The sequence below is a fragment of the Phallusia mammillata genome, chromosome 7, assembly GCF_965637545.1.
Source record: "Phallusia mammillata chromosome 7, kaPhaMamm4.hap1.1, whole genome shotgun sequence".
Lineage (NCBI taxonomy): Eukaryota > Metazoa > Chordata > Ascidiacea > Phlebobranchia > Ascidiidae > Phallusia > Phallusia mammillata.
This window is the reverse complement of record NC_137258.1, coordinates 11812240-11831959: the sequence shown is the minus strand read 5'-3', so window position 1 is coordinate 11831959 and position 19720 is coordinate 11812240. Positions and strand designations below refer to the sequence as shown.

At 36.4% G+C, this 19720-nt stretch overlaps 4 protein-coding genes and 1 long non-coding RNA gene across 5 annotated transcripts; 3 read left to right on the top strand and 2 right to left on the bottom strand.

Annotated features, from left to right (window-relative positions):
• Positions 1–22: 22 nt before the first annotated feature.
• Positions 23–2505, bottom strand: LOC145202719 (CWF19-like protein 2). The gene has a single exon (XM_080075757.1). The coding sequence runs from the start codon at positions 2499–2501 to the stop codon at positions 180–182; it is 2322 nt and encodes a 773-aa protein (XP_079931883.1). The 5' UTR covers positions 2502–2505; the 3' UTR covers positions 23–179.
• LOC145202722 (very-long-chain enoyl-CoA reductase-like) lies at positions 2505–4237 on the bottom strand. Its single transcript, XM_080075762.1, has one exon. The coding sequence runs from the start codon at positions 3666–3668 to the stop codon at positions 2751–2753; it is 918 nt and encodes a 305-aa protein (XP_079931888.1). The 5' UTR covers positions 3669–4237; the 3' UTR covers positions 2505–2750.
• A 2479-nt stretch (positions 4238–6716) lies between these two features.
• Positions 6717–7869, top strand: LOC145202724 (cytosolic Fe-S cluster assembly factor NUBP2 homolog). The gene is made up of 2 exons (XM_080075765.1): positions 6717–7240; positions 7315–7869. Exons 1-2 carry the CDS (start codon positions 6773–6775, stop codon positions 7636–7638), a joined length of 792 nt encoding a protein of 263 aa, XP_079931891.1. The 5' UTR covers positions 6717–6772; the 3' UTR covers positions 7639–7869.
• On the top strand, positions 7799–8674 carry LOC145202723 (transport and Golgi organization 2 homolog). The gene has a single exon (XM_080075763.1). It carries the CDS (start codon positions 7799–7801, stop codon positions 8621–8623), a length of 825 nt encoding a protein of 274 aa, XP_079931889.1. The 3' UTR covers positions 8624–8674.
• Positions 8675–18542: 9868 nt separating this feature from the next.
• On the top strand, positions 18543–19035 carry LOC145238405 (uncharacterized). The gene is made up of 2 exons (XR_013862117.1): positions 18543–18600; positions 18809–19035. It is a non-coding gene; the product is annotated as an uncharacterized LOC145238405 (long non-coding RNA).
• Positions 19036–19720: the final 685 nt, after the last annotated feature.

The window sequence follows — 19720 nt, the reverse complement described above, 5'->3', positions numbered from 1 at the left end:
GTGAAATTAAAAAAGAGTCTAGTTCTGCAAAAAAAGTAAAAGTAGTTTGGTTATCACAAAGATGACAGTAAAAAGTAAAAATTTATTACACAATCACCAGGATACTAGACCTGTCGCTTTTTGAACATGCAATACTTTAACTCAAAAAAACAAACAAAAAACACCATGACACATTTAATTCAAGATATTTCATTATGTGTCCAATCATGTGGTTTAAACTTTGCTTCAAACTCCAGTGCACGTTTCATTTGTTCATTAAAGTGTTCTTCATGAGGTTTTCTCCACAAAGTGGGTTCGGCATCCAGCATGCCACCCAAAATTTCGCGACCAAAGTAAAGCGGAAAACTCATTTCATCTTCAACAACATGAGCAAAACCACCATCCAACCCAAAGTCCACTGCAAAATAGGGCAGTCCTGCTGGCAATTTGTTTCTTACATTTGAGCCCCTTGTGTCAATGAGCTTTTTGTTTTGAGCCCATTCACTCTCACACTCCTGTATTGCCTTCTTAAAGTATATCGGAGCCATGTCACCAAGTTCTTTTGGCAGTGGAATGCATTCAATAAAGAAGTGTGGCGCATGTTTAAGTGAGATACAAGTCTGCAAGAACACACAATCATCACCACTAGAAGCAAAGAAGTTACACAGACTCTGCATAAACTTTCTTATTTCACTCCAAACATCTTCATCCATAGCTGTACCAGTGGAACAGTGGTGCATTGGTGCAATAATACAGTGGCCAGTGGCAAGGGGGCGATGTGATGGCAAGCGAAGGTAGGCCACTCTGCCAATTGACACAAGTAAGTGCTTGGGATTGTTGGAATTACCAAAACAGTACTTGCACTTGTCCAGTCGGCGCATTAATTTTTTGTGGTTTTGTATTGCCCTTTGCTCTTGCCTAAACTCCTCCTGTCCTGTTGTATTTGATACGCCAGCTTGTGACACAAACATGTCATCAAGGGTAAAGTTTTCGCCATCAGTTCCCCGAAACATTTTGGAGCTTAATCTGTTTAATACTTGAGTTTGGTCTTCAGCAGCTCCACTTCTCTCCCTTTCAACCAAGTCACGTAGTGAGTACTTATCATCATCTGCAAAATATCTTTCCCTTTCACCATCTGGGTCATGGACCTTCACCTTCTTTTTCTTTTGGCGCTTTGATAGTGTGTCGTCAGCAGACTTGGTAACTGGCCAGGATTGTCCAGTTTTAGAAGTCCTCGTGAGAACGACAACTTCCTCATCAGAATCGCTACCTTCGGATGAACTTTCAGAATTTTTCTCAGTTACTGAGGTTCGAGATGGACCTTGTTTCTCCAGAAGTCTTGATGCTTCCAATTTTTGTTTCAAACGATTTGCAAGATCAGCTTTGCCCATCAGTTCAGCTTTAATAATTTTAGCGCTGATTGCATTCTTTTCTTGTTCTGTCAAAATTTTTATGTCAGCTGTATTTTTTGATTGGGCTTGCTGTGTAGTTTGAATAGGGTTTGGTTTTGGTACATTCTTTGTTGAAGGTAAAGATATAGTTTCCTCTTTGGACTGTTCTGAAGAACCTACTTTTTGCTTTTGAAAATCAGCTTTTGTCCCTGGTGATGCATTTTTCAACTTACTTACTTCACATGAACTTTTTCGCCATGCATGCTTTTCCACACTTTGTTTGCCTCTATTTTTATGTTCACCACTTTGTTCCCTGTCGTCACCTGGTTTGAGAAACCTTTTGCGAGGTTGTTCCCTTGATGTGCTTGAATGTTGTGCATCAGAATCATCTGGTCTCCTAAACCGTTCTCTTGGTTTTGCTTTGCTTATGCCCTCTTTGGCTTCTGCAGCATCAAGCATGTCTTTAAACGAGTTCCATGAACCATATCTTTCTGCAGCTATTGTCTCAATACTTTTACCAGTTTGGCCACTTTCCTCTTCCATTCTTTGCAAAGATTTTCTTAACCATGATGCACATGGAATCTTTTTAGGTTTTTCTTGGTCAGTACTTGGAAGGCCTGTTCCCCCTGATTTCCAGTAAGGATTTAATTCTTTTTCATGTTGACCCATAAGATCTAATGTAAGTTGTTTTGTGGTCAGTGCTTTTTGTTTTTGTGCCCTCTTCTCCTCCTTAACTTCTTGAGAAGTAACAGTTTTAATGCCAGCTAGAAAATCCTGCTGCATCCAATCTGTATTTTCTTGTTTAGGTTGATCTTTACCAGTCTTTGCTTCCACCCACATCTCTTCCTCTGAACTATCATCAGTGCTGTCATGCTTTCGTTTCTTTTTTGACTTTTTCTTTTGTTTTTTCTCTTTGTGTTTCCTTTTGGCATGGTGTGTCTTCGGTTCTTGGTCTAATCGATTTTGTAAAGATGGTAGGATCCATTTGTCTTGGCCACTGTCTTTTTGATACTGCTTGTACTGCTGACGCTCCTCATAACTATTTTTTGCTGCCGTGAGCACCTCTGCTTGCTCCCGTTGTTTAAAATTTCTTGATTTATTTATATCACGTTCGCTGACAAAACTAGCCATGACCTGCACACAAAAATAGTACAGTTGAATTTAACACACAATTTAAATGGTAATTTGGAGTTGAGAATATATGCCACAGTAACTGAACTTCTACAATTGCATGTGCTAACAAATTTAAAGCAGCAAGTGGAACAAAATCAATACAGTACATTGTTCATGTTATAAAGGTGTAAATTTCAAATTACTTTTATCATCAGGTGTACCAATGAGGTCCACAAAATCAATCAAAATGCTGATTATACATACAGTTCACAATACTATAGGAAGGATTGCCTTTCTGGATCTAGGGTAGTTAGAAAACTCCTTTTTATAATTCCTATGTTTAGCCAGAGCCCAAATAGCCATTTGACCAAATCCAACAAAAGCAAATATAAACACAGGTAAGGTCTGTGTCATAACAGCAAAGCCAACCCACGAGCCAAATTCATAAGTATAGTTGGGGCATGAGACAAAGTTAAACAACAGTGTGAAAGGGTTGCCAGTTGCAGTAGGAATTTTTCTCTGTGTTGAACCACTTGGACGTAAACTGCGAAATGCAAGATGTATAGACAAGTTACCCAGTTCACAAAGTACAAAAACTGCCAGTCCACTGCATATTTGCATAGTGCCAAAAGTGGCAGGGGTGTACAGTGGGTGATTTATGTAATATGCCATCCAAGCAGCAAATGACCAGTAGTAAGAGCAATTTCTAAACAAGTTTTTAATTGGCATGGTGCCATGAGAAAATCTGTGCACAAACTTTGTTTCAAGTACTCGTTTCATATAGTGAAAACTATGACAAATAGCTGCCAAATGCACAACATCATCGGGACTGCTGGTGAAAGCAAATTTGGAATCATAAATATATGGCAGTCGAAAATAAAACAGCAGGTACACAAACAATGGACCAGTATATTCACAATAGAATACAGTGGACCAACCAACTTGCGGTCCAAGATCTTTAAAATACAAAACACCTTCTGCCCCCAAGTTAAGTTCACTTAAAGTTTCTGAACCTTTCAATAATTTGCCTTTCGGTGAAGACTTGAAGGATTGCCTCTCAGGATAATAGTTTGGAAATTTCCTTTGGTAAATTTCTTTGATACTATCGATAGTTGTGTTGGAAGAAATGCGCTCCAAGGTGCATAACTTCTGCTTTGTCTTGCTATCCAGAATTTGCAATTCCATTGTTGTCAATTACCAAACAAATATTTTTGGCACCGAAAACTATGCTAACTATACACAAAAGTAAGTAGATTTTATAGTACCTTCGAGTGTAAACTCTATGTCTCTATTATTACAAAAAAATAATTGCACAAATCAAAAAACGCACAATAAATATTACATAAGTTGCAAGCTTGTAACCCGTAATCTGAAGTAGTACTTTGTTTGTTGCAGTTGTATCTGTAGTTCTGTACGCTTCAGCGTGGAAGAAAAAGGCGACAATAGTGATAAGCACGCATCAGCAGACGTTATAACTGCTGCCCAGAAATGTGGCGCACAATAAAAAAACATACAAAAAATTTGTCCTTGAATGAAATTGTCTGCTAGAAAAATTTCAAGAGTCTCGAGATTCTAAAGAAAGGGATTTTAATTTTTTCTCCAAAAAAACGGCATCTCATGTATTCCGTACGCAAAGAACACTATACTTAAAAACGGTCTTTTGCTTGGATCTTGGATCATTGGATGTATGTTGTTTTGCATAGGTCCCTGTACCCTTCCCCTGGAATTTCAAGATATCTCAAAATTACCATATTCTGTAAAATACTGGTGAACAGGAGCGGCTCGTGCGAGGGGGCTGCGGAGCTGCAGCACCCCCAGTATTTTTACTTGACATTCCTATTCCAAGTTGTTATACAAAACAATCTTTACATATAGCTTTTATGTTTGATCAGTGTATACTAAGAATAATTTTTATGGCATTAATCGGCATTTTATTAAAATAAAAAAAATAAAAAATTTGTATTATTTAAAAATTAAACAAAAAATAATAATAAGTTATCTATGGCGGAGCTGCAGCTCCAAATTCGTGACGTTTTCAGTTGTGCGCATGCGCACTTAGAAAAGCTACATGCCGGGCGAAATAGGCGAGAGGGGGCTGTGGCTCGCGCAGCCCCTCCCGTGACGTAGCGCTAGTTGTGTTGTCTGCTTCGCGTCAGTGAGCTCCAAAGCCCAACCCGTGTGCTGTATATTTAGGGTTCGACGGTGGGTGCAGTTAAATAATTATTTTGCTATCATTAAATTTATTGTTTGTTAGTCTTGACTTTTTAAGATGACTGTAAGTGGGTTTCAGTTTTTATAGTTATCATTGAATTAAATAAGTGTATCTAACACCTTAAAAAAGAAAAAAAAGGGTTATCTAACACCTTGAAAAGTCACAATTAACCTTTATAATAAATAACTGAATTTTTATGAAAGTATGGGGGAAAAAATCTGCTACTCCAATGTCATGCAGGAATAAGCAACAACAAGAAATACTGATTTTTTGTTCTTAATGCTACCAAAGAAAATTAAATTTGTGACTGTGAAGTTAAATGCCTCACTGAAATTCAGGCAATATCAAATGCAGAACAAACAATTGCAGAAGCAACAGAAATTTTAAAATACCTGAGTGAAGACAATTTAAAGTGTGGATTTCTTAACACACCATGTGGACAGTATTTGCAACCAAGTGCAATCATGTGTATTGATATAATGGACATGTACTGTTTGTCTAAACAGTAGCTGCTAAATTGCTTCACAGGAAGTGTTTCTTAAGAATGAACATTCTACAGACAAGATAGTAGTGACACCAAGCACATCCTATTGTTGACAAAGAAAAGCTGGTTGCTCAAATGAAAATGTTTCTGTAGATCTGATGTTCATGATTACTTTGAAAATAATTAATCTAGAGATGATGTTTTGACAAGTTAAATTACTAGGATGAAAAATCCTTTTTGCAGTTTCCATGATTCCTGCAAAGGCAAAACAGTTCTTTTTAACACTGACAAAGATGCCAATTTTTCTGAGGAACACCAATATTTCCAAAAGACTTGCACTTGCAGTGCTAGTACTAAATAGAAAAACAGTTTCTTAGTTATCATTTGGGATTAAGGAAGAAGCTATCATCATGCCTAAACTGTAACTTCATGATTCATTTTGGTTGTAAAAAGAAAGCACAAGATTTAATAATATGGTTTAAATTTGAGAGCGTTTTGTACTTAAAAAAGGAATTATAAGCTATTTGCCAGCAAGCAGCAACTATAGCAGTTAAGAAACTAAAATACAATTAATAGTCTGTACACAAAAATTCAAGAAAGGTGTTTAAATGAACAAGTTCTTCAAGAAAAGATGTTTAAACGAACAAGTTCTGAAACCAATGTAATGTGGTTGTTAAATTTGTTAGTTATGATACCAATAAAAAGCTGTATGGCTAGTTTTTTTGTGTGACAATAATCTGTAAAGTGTCATAGAATATGTTGAAAACGCTGACTGTGACTAAATTTACTTAAATGAAACATGACAATTTTTGTTGTCGAACTAAAATACTTCGACCTTTTTCGACTCATTTATATTTATTTTTTCTATTACTTTTTTTTCTATATTCCTGTTGTGTTTTACCGTATTTACAACCGCTTCGTTTCGAAGCTGTGCCACGTGTGTTTTTGTTTTTCACATTATTACTGCATGTTATTGTGTTTGGCCCGTCGCTGTGCAAGTAAACAAAATACACAAGTGATGCCGTCTGCTGTTTACACTCGTGTACATTATTGCGTAACAAAAATTACGTCACAATGGAGTTGCTAATACAGATTTGTATTACTTGTTTTTCTGCACAAAACAATAGCTAGAAAACTAGAAATGTAGCTTTTCAATATATTGCCAACTTATATGATATATATGTTCAGTAAAGGCTAAAATTTGTGTGGGCAGCACCCCCACAAATTTTAGGCACGAGCCGCCACTGCTGGTGAATGCATCGTAGAACGTTGCAGGTTTTAGGTAGGCTAATTTCCATACGTATATGTATGTGTCAAATTTTACAAAACTCAAGTTGTCTTTTTATTCTTATTTCAAAAAAAATACAAGACCATAAATGCACTAATAGTGTTTGTACAGACTAATCAAAACCACAGTGGTTTACAAAACAAGTTGTTTTAAAACAACAAAACATAAAATTTATCCTACTCCCTTTGTCATGATGACTCGACAAAATTAAAACCGGCGCTCAGTCATGCATTTCACAAGACGGCAAAATTTGTGTTGAATTTAGCCAAATTTATTCAAGTGCATTTATTCTCGTTTCAGACAAAATGGAAAGCTTAAACAGAATAAAAAATGTGATACTTGTTTTATCTGGGAAGGGGGGTGTAGGTAAAAGCACGCTGTCGACACAATTAGCTCTTGGCTTAGCCGCGGAAAATCACAAAGTTGGTCTTCTAGATGTTGATTTGTGCGGCCCAAGTATCCCTAGAATGCTTAATTTGGAACAGTGTAATATTCACCAATGTGATGATGGTTGGTTGCCAGTATATTCAAATTCACATAGGAATCTGTCTGTAATGTCAATTGGTTTTCTGCTGGACAATAAAAATGACCCTGTTATTTGGAGGGGACCCAAGAAAAATGCAATGATAAAGCAATTTCTATCAGATGTTGTTTGGGGTGAATTGGACTTTCTTATTATTGACACACCACCGGGAACAAGTGATGAACATCTGGCTGTTGTTACAACTCTAAAAGGCATGGTTACTGGGGCAGTTTTAGTAACAACTCCACAAGTAAATATTACACAACTTACATTTACGTTTAAGTTATGTCTTCATATTTAATTAATTTATATTTTGCATTTTAGGCTGTAGCAGTTGCAGATGTTCAAAGGGAGTTAACATTTTGTCGCAAAACTGGAATACCTGTTCTTGGCATTGTTGAAAATATGTCAGGCTATGTGTGTCCACATTGCTCGGAGTGTTTGCTTCTTTTCTCACAAGGTGGTGGTGAAGATTTGGCAAAACAAGAAAACATTTCCTTTCTGGGAAATGTCCCAATAGACCCAAATTTGGCAGAGTGTTGTGATGGAGGAAAAAACTTTTTGCAAATATTTGCCAATTCACAAGCTTATGACTCAATTAAAAATATCATTTCAAAGATCAGCACACATTCTTTAATTAAACATTGATGGTGCCAAACAATCACTGTAAAATTCCCAGCTTTTCCTGTGCAGCTTGTATTCATTGTAAATTTTCGTTTAATGGCCATTGTTGTTTAACGACTGTCATTTAACACACTTTGTCATCTTTTGATTGTAGGAAATATTCACTAGGACCTAGTTTACAGGCATGTGCATTATATTTCTGTATGTGGATGCAAAGTGTAAAAATAGCAAATACAAAGTGATTCTAGCTGCAAACAGGGATGAACACCATGACAGGCCAAGCAAACCTGCTGATTTTCATACAACCAGTAAAGATGTACTGTGTGGAATTGATGTCAAGCCTGGAGTAGAAGGGGGCACATGGCTTGGTGTCAGCCGATTTGGAAAATTTGGCTACCTGACGAACATTTTAAAACCGCGGCTTGAACCAGACAAACAACCACGAGGCAATATTGTAAAGAAATATTTGGAAAGTTCAATTTCCCCCTCGCAGTATATTAAAAATAACTTGATTGGAGTAAATTTTAGGCCCTTTAATTTTGTAGGCGGTCAAGTCTTTCAAAATGGAAATATGGACATATGCTTTTATGGAACTGAAGATGATAAAATGTTAAAATTAGATGATGGTGTGCACGGTGTTGCATGCACGTCCTTACATAGCAAATGGCGAAAGCGCTTACATGGCCTGGGCTTGTTTTCCTCTGTTGTAAACGAAGTTAATGCACAACCAACAAACAGTCTAATAGCTAATTTGTTTGACAATGTTTTGTCTGATGCCACTTGCTTGTACCCTGATGAGCTTGTTCATAATCAATGCGAGGGGCAACTTGATGAAGAATTTCTTCGACACTATTGTTCAGTAAAAGTCGAAGGGTTGCCTGCTTATGGTACTGTAGCCCATACAGTCATGTTAATTGATCACAACAATCACGTTGACTTTGTTGAAAAATCATACAGAAATGGTGCTTGGACCACTAAGCAGCATAATTTCAACTTAAAATTGAGCTAAAATTTTGCAAAAAAAACTTGTGTAAAACTAAAAACAAGCATCACTATTGTCTCTAATCTCTTGTTTTTTTGAAACAATATACATCGTAGGTCCTCCTTAAACTACTGTCAAGTTAGTTCCAATCGTTAGAAAATGCCATTTCAACACTGATAAGTGGCAAAAAAAGCGCGCACACAGAGCCATGGTGCCAGTATTCTTGTAAACTACGCATATGTTGCCCAGAAAATGTTGATTCACTCAAAGCCAAGGCAATCTCTAATGCGAAATTGCGAACGAATAAAAAATGTGCAGCCGACTATATAGTACAGGGGTCACCAAACTACGGCCCGCGATCCCATTTTTTAGGTTTGCCAAAACGTATTGATAACTTTGTTACTGTCAAAAATTAATCTACTCCTTACGAAAGTTTACTGTTACGACATGTAAAATTAATATTACCGACTTTTATAGGATTGCAACGCCCAGGATTGATCCAAAGCCAGTTTATTACGTCACAGACAAAACAAAAAGTGTTAATTGTGCGCAAACAATTGCCTTATTGTGTTACTTGTGACGTAATATACAAACATTCCTTGTAAGATGAGACTAACTATACAATTTAACAGATTTTAAATAGATTTTTAAAAAGACCAAAAAATAATAATCTTGGCGCCCCTATAAAAATAGTCTCGTGTGCTAAGCTTGAGAAGACGGCACTAGGGCATATAAACTATGCGGCACGCGCGAACGTATCCGGCCCGCAGTGTAGAAAAGTTATGTTAGTACAACTGGACATCCATTTCAGAGTAATGAAGCGTTTACTTTAAACAAAAAGTTCGAAATCAGTGCCGACATAATTCCAATGCATTAATTTACAATTGTTTGCAAGTGAAAACTTTGCAGCCAGATTGTGCTGCGCCCCCCTTGCGAACCCTTCACGCCCCCCAGTTTAAGAACCCCTGTTCTATACGAAGTGCCATATAGGCCTAAACTTCGAACTTAACATTGCATGTCGTTGGACTCAAGAATTAGAACATTTAGCCACCACACCGCCGTTGGGATTAGAAACCAAACTAAAACAATAAAACAACCACTTATTCTCCGTTGACATGGTGGTATTTTGATAAATTTTAGGTTGCTTAACGTTTGTTTTATTTTCTTCTTTACAAAGTCAATGTTTCACCGGTTTAACCTGCTGTGGAGGCAAATAAAGCGAAATTTTGTCAGGTTTGTGAAATAGTTTGTTAATGGAAACTGTGTGTCTTCGTTTCTTGGTCCAATCCAGGGGTGGGCAACCTTTTTTGCACTGCGGACCGTTTTTGAACGTGAAATTTTTTCGCGGACCGGCCTTCAAAAAACAAAAAAACAAACAAATATTTAGCAATAAAACGACCTAAATTAGTTTATCATCCCTGGGATACATGGTGTCACGTTCCCGTTTCCACGGGTACGCAAAAGTTTGGGACTGACTATCGGAAGTTCCTTAACAACTAACGCACGTGTACTCTGATCGGCAGAATACCTTTCCTTTTACATTTATTCACGTCCAACCACACGTAATCAAAACAGCAAACAAACAATCCAGCACTACTTCGCAGTTATCTCACGGTTCTATCTTCTATATTTATATTTCAAACGTGAAATAGGGGCTCTTATATCGCTTGCGTAACAATGATTGGGGAAAAAGGCGTTAACTCACGATGACCATTTCCCATGGATAAAACAATGGACACTGCAACGGGTAACGGCGACGCGATTAAACTAACACATTAGAACAGGGGTGTGCAACCTTTGTCACTGTGGGGCCAAATACAATTACCATGATTAGATCGCGGGCCGCACCACAAGTTGATTTTACTTTGTTGCATACCAAATATGCTTATATTGAGTTAACAAGTAAAAGTCGCATTTATTCATAGCCGCATTATTGCCAGGGCCCAAAGAAATACCACCGGGCACATTAATCTGCTCAAAAATACATGATAATTGGACTCGCTTGCCAGTAAATTAGAAATTTCCAGCGTCTACGCGGGCCGCACAACCATTATGAACGGGCCGCATTTGGCCCGCGGGCCGCAGGTTGCACACCCCTGCATTAGAACAATGAAACAACAAAAGCGTCTGCAACGGTAGATTAGAGACAAACAGAAACTGCCCATGATCCGTGGTAACTGGGTCGCAGGATGTTGTCAAAGGAGCGGTCTAGAACATTTGTGACACATGGGTAAATTGTTTTATAGCATTTAACCTGAAAAATTATACGGCCCGGCAACGAACTCCAACATGACTATAGAAAGGATTGCCTTTCTGGATCTATAGATCCATCCTATAGGATAGTGTTGCGAAATTCAACATGGTATGATTTTGCAAAATCCAACATGATGTTATAGCAACACAGACAATGACTCATTTCTGTCATGGTTTAATTTGCACGCTGTGGCCTATATGTTTTGCCAACAAAAGACAGGATATCACGTTCTTTTGCCACGGTTCGGTTTTCTCGGATGGGGACAAAAACGTTTAGGCTTCTCGTTGTTAAACAAACTAAAAACATGCATTTCAAAAATAAATTACTGATGTATTTTTTCTCTTAACTCTTGTAACGTTTATTCGCACGTAACCTACCAAAAGAGAATATTAGCGCCTCGCATTTAGCTGCGTTGAGCAGATGATTTATGTTTTGGGTTAGGATTGGTTGCATTGAGACTAAAGCATAGACTTGTTTGTACAATCTCAAATGTGTAGTTAAAATTAAGTCTTGTTTTCACATTATGCATGTAATCAAATAATAATCTGCCATTATTGCCCTTTTATTAAAATTAGATGGTGGTGTGTAAAAGGTTGTTTGTGAATCGGACTTTTGACTTTAAATTCAAACATATTATTTGCATGCAAATATAGTGATGTATTTTATTTTTTCAGTCAAATTACCTTGCCTTATTTCTGCACAAAAGCTTGACCGGTTACGAAACCAGTTTTTCGGAAACAAAGTAAAATTGAAAATCGACTGTATCCATTACTAAACAATAGCCTTTATTAAATGACAACTAACATAAATGCAATTGTTCGCGCACAATCGTTTTTGTCTTGTCTGTGATGTCACATGCTGTCTTTGGATCTTGGTTACGTGCAATTTTCAAAACTAGGTTTACCAGAAACACCAACTAAAATCCATTTTTTAGTGCACATAATTAAGTGTGTGTTGCAAATAACTTTATTCCCTAATTTAATCGACTATTTCACACACTATTTGTCTATATTAAAGTTCTACACGATTACGGATTCTTGTTTAGTCTATATTCGACACGTTTAAAGCCAAAATTAGTAGCGAATTCCATCACGAATTTGCCATTTAACTTTTTTAAGGGGACCACAGGTCTTACAGGGTTCAATGAAGGGGGACCCAAAGTTCAAAAGTTACTTTTAAGGGGCCACGGTCCACGAAAGGTTGAGAACCACTGATTCAAACTTATTCAGTTGCACAAAATAAGAATATAGAATTACTTCCACCTTTTCGCGGTTTTCGCAAAATGCCATAAAGGACCGCGGACCCCAGTTTGAAAATCGCTGCGTTAACCTTTTTTACGATCTAAAGATTCTAAACACATCTATTCCGGAATATATTTATAATATTCGGAAGTCACACGGACGGAGACACTAGAAAACGTTAGATACGATACTCTGATCCTTGTCAATTAACTTTCTGCGTATAGCCTTCTGTTTAGTTAAGTTTATTAGGCTATAAGCTCACTGCTTTTACTATCCTTGAAACAATAAGCACAAATATCAGGGGTGGCCAACCTTCACCACTCTGAAAACCAGTCGGACCAATTTTACACAGAAAAAAAAACAATAAGAACCTCAAAGACCTTGTTAAATTTGAAATAAAATGCCACTGTAAAAGCGTTTTTATGTCTCACGACATTCGACTTTTTTTTGTTCGACTTTTTTTACGTTTCATGGTTTAGAAGCGGTTGTAGCTAACTACTAGAAACTTTCTCCGTTGGTACATTAATTTCATAGTAGAAATATTTTTATTTTCTTAAATTCCGACTTTTAAGTACATTTTAACATTTCTCCCCGACGCAGATTTAAACATTAAATTCCCTGACATGTCGTATGGCAACCCTACAAATATATAGTGATAAAAATTTTCAATTTCGCAAGCGGCTTTAATTACAGGTTAAGGCTTTATCAATACAAAAGCAACCCGTTTTCCAACAGTTATTTTCCAACAGTTGTGACGTCATTACTTTTTCCACCAAATTTATTCTTGCAAACTCAAAAACATCCTCTACTTCCAAAATTTGCAATGGATTCGCGCCACTTCTGTACATGTTTGTAAGATCAGAACGCACATGATGGCTATACTCAAATTTACCTCACGGTTTTGGTTTTCGGACACCCCCTCAGGAAATTAGTGAGACTCGCCAAGACATATGACTGAACTTATTTGTGCTGAGGGAGTACAAAACACAGCCCTGACAGTGGTCATTAGTTGGCCCGATACCCGTTTTTTTATTGCCATATTAGTACTCGATATTCTGCGATCCGATACCGGATACATAAATGACAACTTGTAAAATCCATTATTCTTTTCAAAAATCTCTTTTATTTTCTATCCGTATTTTATCAGTAGCCTACAACAAAAAATACTAAATTCCTTGCGCTAACATACATGAATGCAAGGTGTGTTGCTTGTATAGCCACTTGATGTGGTGTAGATTTTATTTAAACTATTCCAAAGCGGGTGTGAGTGTCCGCTTGATATAGCATTGGAACAGCATAGGCTAAACTTGAAAGTGACCTACGTTTTGTCGTAATAACTTAACATTGCCAATATATAGAATGCTATTTTGGATTTATGACGTTTTTTAGAAGAGGAAATACCAAATCGAATTATATGACATCAGTGAATATCGAGCTGGGAATTATAGAAATATCGAGCTGGGAAAAAAGAATATCGAGCCCCTAATAGGTGTTGATCCCCGTTTGTTTTTTCTGTGATCCGCTCCTCGATTGCGTTACTTCGATCGGTAATAGGTACTAGAGTAGCGGATTAAAAAGAGGGCATTTTACCAATGCTATATTTAAACGTTTTTATTGCTACTTTCGCTAGTTCACAATTGTTTAAATCAAGTTGATAGGCTACCACTGATTTAATGCCTTGCTACTCCATTTGTCATATGTTCGGTAGTTCAATATAATCTAGTTGTATATATACGTTTTGCAGAGGTTTTTAGTTTTTTATAGCCTCGATGCAACTCCCAACGTGTTATTCCATGATTAACAAAATTGGGGCAATGGAATTCTGCAAAATTACGATCCCAAAACAATTTCCAAAAGTGTTTTGTTATTTTCAAATTTTGATTTTGCAAGAGATAAATATAAGTAAATCAAAAAAATATTTTAATAATTTTATCTTTTAAATTCTAGGATCATGAGAAGATTTTTATTTGGCATCACTAATGCACTCAGCAGTTAAGCTGTACATGTCATTAACACCTGTAAATAGACATTTCAGGTCTGAGAGGACGTTCAGTCCAACGCCTACTAATATCACAACCATCAATGGTTATTGTAGTCCTTCTGAGAATATATGCTACCCGTTTACCTACCTGTTGCGCATGGGTATATATGTATAGGGTTACCATATCTACGTGAGCTAAATTCCGGACAGTTTTCATAAATATCTTTGGCGAAACCAAAGTTCCGTTACAATGCACTATGTGGCATGTTTTTACACGTTACCAACCTAAACAGTGCCAATTTTGATAAATCATAATTACTATCACCGAGATGAAAACACGATTTTCTTTCTAAATATGTTACAAAAAGAAATAATTTTTACAAGATCCGGTTATATCAACAGAGTTTTGATAGCTTTTGAAGACACGTTGATCGTAAGTATCACCACTGACAACAGTTATAACGTAAAACTTCTAATCCCACACACAAATGAACTCTTAAAAACTACTGTAGTTTAAGCGTTAAAATTCCTCACATTAAAAAATGTTTTTAAAAATGATTTCCCGACACATATTTTACATTCAGGCGTGCGAGATGCAGCAACCTAAACACAACCAGTGTTACATCGCCATTGTACAAATTATTAAGTTTTCTATGTTTCCCGCCAGTAGCATTAACTCTCGAGTCTCTCTCTTGTATGGCGCAATGTTGTGCAACCTGGTGACATCATAGTATGCTAACATGGTAGTCCAGCTCCTCTTTTCCTCCCGTTTCTTTTATTATCCTGCGAATGTTGGTTACGCATGACTAACACTGCACGTCGCCTGAAGTTTTATATGATGTGTGTGGTAAACAGCTGCTTTTTAAAAGCCGCTGGCGACAAATCCGTGTCTGTTTTGAAGTTTTTTAGTTGTAGAGCCATTAAAACGTTTTTAGCTTTTAATTGTAGGAATTCTTTAGGGTATATTTTAAAAAACTTAGACAGTCATTTTTTTAAGGAAATGCTTTATAATTGTGGTACAGAGTCGATTTGGCGAGGCAAGCCTGTTACTTCCTACAAACTGGAGGCTATTAGATGGCTACACTAACCAATATGGCCTATGTCTTGTGATCAGCTGCACTGTTGAGACCTTATAGGTCGAAGTGTTCACTGTCTACAGCTTCTGTTTTAGAAATCCTAATTACAAGACTTACTAAATCACTTGGCTTTATACAGCACTCAGTATATGTTTTTTCGTAGTAGCCTACTGTTTTTTAGGTTAGTTTGCTAATAATAATGTTATATGCTGTTACATTATTAACAAGCTAACCTCAAAAGTCTGCAGCTTAACCTTAAAAGTCTGTTGAAGTAGTTTCCATATTTTGTAATTTGTTTAAAAAGCACACAGTGCAGAAAGTGAAGACACTTTTATTGGCAGATTTGATTTATTTTTTAGATCCCCTCTTAATTAATCCTTTGGATTGCTTGGTAGACCTTTTTAGAAATAAGCTTTTTGGCAAAAGTGAACGACAATGAAGAAATAAATCCACAACACATGAAATCCATTAAAGAAATCAGCTGACCCTGTGGTTGCATGGTGGAGAACGTGCTCACAATTTTGCTTACTTTTGTAAACTAATTTTTAGCCTTGAACAAAACATAACCTTCTAAATACTCTTATTCCATGTTATTTATCATTGCAATTTGACTTGTTTTTCTGCACCAGTTTTCTTGGAGTTTATGATTGGTAGTTATGATGTTTAGAATTGTTTTAGCGCCTTTAATTTTTCTTCAAATAAACTTTTTGCTTTGCAGCACTCTTTTGCATATTCTTTCATGAGAAAGGTCTGATCTTGAACTTTTCTGTAATGTCTAATCCGTTTTTTTTATCAAAAATCTACCCTATGTTGACAGTTTAAAATGAGTAACTTTGGAAAGAATATGCTGGTCTTCGTTCATGCTTGACGTTTTGTCTGTCTAGAGTTCCTGGTCGGGATCAAAGTCCTTAAACATCAGTTCATCCTTTAATATGTGAGGTAAAACCACGCTAAAATCAGTTCCACGCGTTCAAAGAAGGACTAAAAAAATAAAACCTGCATTAAATACTCTCCAACAGCACAATAGCAACCAAACGTAGAAATATTACACACAAAAGATGCATAAACCGACCACACACGATCAGTTTTGTCGTTTGTTTGCTCCTAAAGCAACCAAATCAATGCAAGCATCCGACAAGCGTGCAGAGTTAATCAGGCGTGACGGAAACAATAGCTGGACTACCATGTTAGTATACTATGGTGACATTATCTATCACACAATCGGTGCTTATGATGTCACAACCTTGGCATTGTTTTCCTGATGTCACGACTTGTAAGCGTGGCTGCCTCGTGTTTATTAGCGACTGGATGTTATAGAGGCAGCATGCTTTATTTAATTGACTGGTTATGTTTGTTTCTTTGGTAACGAATAGGAAATTTGTGCTAACTGAACTGTTGCCGGTCGTCCAATGTGTAATTGTGCATTTCTGGCCCACGGATCCCACACCGTCGTCACCCAACTTGTTGTTGCTGTAAATAACTGTATTATTCCGGTAAGCTTTGTTGCCTAAAGTCTCGCAGTTCGTTACCAATGTGTTTTGGTGATGTTTATTGAATTTGATGCTGTATTTGCAGAACCTAAAATCTCCTGATCGCTTTGAATGTTACTGTGACTCTGGTCTATGGTGGCCGACAGCTGCCACTCAAAAAATAAAAATAATTAACAAAAAAATAACAATAATTACAAAATTTTATTGAATAAAAAATATTTCAAGAAAAATAAAATACAAAAGTAAAAGCAAAAATAAAATAAAAAAAAAAGTTTTCAAAAAAAAGTAAAAGCAAAAAAAAATAAAAAAAAGTTTTCAAAAAAAAAGTAAAAGCAAAAAAATAAATAAAAAAAAAGTTTTCAAAAAAAAAGTAAAAGCAAAAAAACTTCTGTTCAACCCGTGGCCGAGAACTGCCATTGGCTTTGAAATGCATTGCGCGGACGATGGCTGCCACCATAAGCCCGTGGCCGAGAACTGCCATTGCCTTTGAAATGCATTGTGCCGGCCGATGGCTGCCATTGGGCGGTTTTTCCGCCCAATTGGGCTGGTTTTTGACATTGAATGGCGGTTATTTGGGCGGGTTGTCAAAGATGTCAATTGTAATTGTACACGTAGTTGCGGTTATTTTGACAATTAGAGTGGCGGTTTTGAAAGTTGTACCTGGCTACACCGCCGTTCATTCATGCCCCACATAGTTACTGTCTAATTCCAAGCCCACACAACGGCCACACGTTCCTATAGCACATTATGTACTACACTTTATGTTCTGGTGTATTGCAAAATCTAACCAGTATGACTGGCAAACTGGTGTTTAGGAAAACAAAATGCATCTGCACAATTCAAAACATCAATTTGCAGTGGGTTCGGAATTACTGATGCACATTTAAGTCTGAATTCCTCTGACAAATAGTCTATTGAACCATCAACATCTATAAACACTTCTACAGCCTTTTCAAGTTGTTCAGTCAACACAACCAAACCTATACCATTGAAAAAAAAACATTATTGTTACTTGTTTTGGGATAAAGAAATTGTAATGTCAGTTAGTCTAACTATGAAGTCCAAGTGCAAAATCCAAGCGATAAATTAAAAAAAAAACAGAAAATGCAAGCAGTTATTTTGGTCCATAAACTCAAATTAGCAACCATGTCAATTAGACTTAAAATGCAGTATCATATTACTTCTTACCACATTCCCAAGTCCATATTTGTATGGAAAATTATATATATGGTTGGACACATCAGAAGGAAGTTGTACAGTTTTCTGCTCTCGAATTCGATGAGTATTCCACACCACACTAACAAAAATATCCAGTTGGTTTTGAATTATTGGCACCACCATCAAATATGACAACAACATTCTGCAATAACCAAGAAAAAAGAAACAGTTTTCAAACACAACTTTGAATTCCCCAGATAATGTGCACCTGTGCTCAATGTTGTGTGGATCATAATGGTGTTCATCCTCCAGTTTGCATAACTGGATTTTAAAATACTGTTCTAATATTTCGTGGAACTCTTTCCACCAATCATTTTTATTTCATAGAGATATCTCCAATAAAATCTAGCCATCAGTTTTAGATTTTTATTATCTGACCAATGCTTCATGAACAAATTGACCGTTGGCAGTAGGAGCTCCATTAAAAGACTTAAAAAGTATTTTAAAATCCAGTTATGCAAACTGGAGGATGAACACCATTATGATCCACACAACATTGAGCACAGGTGCACATTATCTAGGGAATTCAAAGTTGTGTTTGAAAACTGTTTCTTTTTTCTTGGTTATTGCAGAATGTTGTTGTCATATTTGATGGTGGTGCCAATAATTCAAAACCAACTGGATATTTTTGTTAGTGTGGTGTGGAATACTCATCGAATTCGAGAGCAGAAAACTGTACAACTTCCTTCTGGTGTGTCCAACCATATATACAATTTTCCATACAAATATGGACTTGGGAATGTGGTAAGAAGTAATATGATACTGCATTTTAAGTCTAATTGACATGGTTGCTAATTTGAGTTTATGGACCAAAATCACTGCTTGCATTTTCTGTTTTTTTTTAATTTATCGCTTGGATTTTGCACTTGGACTTCATAGTTAGACTAACTGACACTACAATTTCTTTATCCCAAAACAAGTAACAATAATGTTTTTTTCTTCAATGGTATAGGTTTGGTTGTGTTGACTGAACAACTTGAAAAGGCTGTAGAAGTGTTTATAGCTGTTGATGGTTCAATAGACTATTTGTCAGAGGAATTCAGACTTAAATGTGCATCAGTAATTCCGAACCCACTGCAAATTGATGTTTTGAATTGTGCAGATGCATTTTGTTTTCCTAAACACCAGTTTGCCAGTCATACTGGTTAGATTTTGCAATACACCAGAACATAAAGTGTAGTACATAATGTGCTATAGGAACGTGTGGCCGTTGTGTGGGCTTGGAATTAGACAGTAACTTTGTGGGACATGAATAAAAGGCGGTGTAGCCAGGTACAATTTTCAAAACCGCCACTCTAATTGTCAAAATAACCGCAACTACGTGTACAATTACAATTGACGTATTTGACAACCCGCCCAAAAAACCGCCCAATGGCAGCCATCGGCGGCCGGCACAATGCATTTCAAAGGCAATGGCAGTTCTCGGCCACGGGCTTATGGTGGCAGTTCTCGGCCACGGGTTGAACAGAAAAGTTTTTTTGCTTTTACTTTTTTTTGAAAACTTTTTTTTTATTTTTTTTTTGCTTTTACTTTTTTTTGAAAACTTTTTTTTTTTTGCTTTTACTTTTTTTTTATTTTTTTTTGCTTTTACTTTATTTTTTTTTGCTTTTACTTTTTTTTGAAAACTTTTTTTTTGCTTTTACTTTTTTTTTATTTAATTTTTTTTGCTTTTACTTTTATTTGAAAAACTTTTTTTTTTTTTATTTTTGCTTTTACTTTTATATTTTATTTTTTATTCAATAAAATTTTGTAATTATTATTATGTTTTTGTTAATTATTTTTATTTTTTAAGTGGCAGCTGTCGGCCACCATACTGGTCCTATAATAGTTGAGAACCGTTCTAGGAATTTAAGCGATCGCCCCT

Coding starts and splice junctions, on each gene's coding strand:
- LOC145202723 (XM_080075763.1), top strand. CDS start 7,799: ATGTGCATTATATTTCTGTATGTGGATGCAAAGTGTAAAAATAGCAAA.
- LOC145202719 (XM_080075757.1), bottom strand. CDS start 2,501: ATGGCTAGTTTTGTCAGCGAACGTGATATAAATAAATCAAGAAATTTT.
- LOC145202722 (XM_080075762.1), bottom strand. CDS start 3,668: ATGGAATTGCAAATTCTGGATAGCAAGACAAAGCAGAAGTTATGCACC.
- LOC145202724 (XM_080075765.1), top strand. CDS start 6,773: ATGGAAAGCTTAAACAGAATAAAAAATGTGATACTTGTTTTATCTGGG. Junction 7,241..7,314: donor TTTTAGTAACAACTCCACAA/GTAAATATTACA, acceptor TTTGCATTTTAG/GCTGTAGCAGTTGCAGATGT.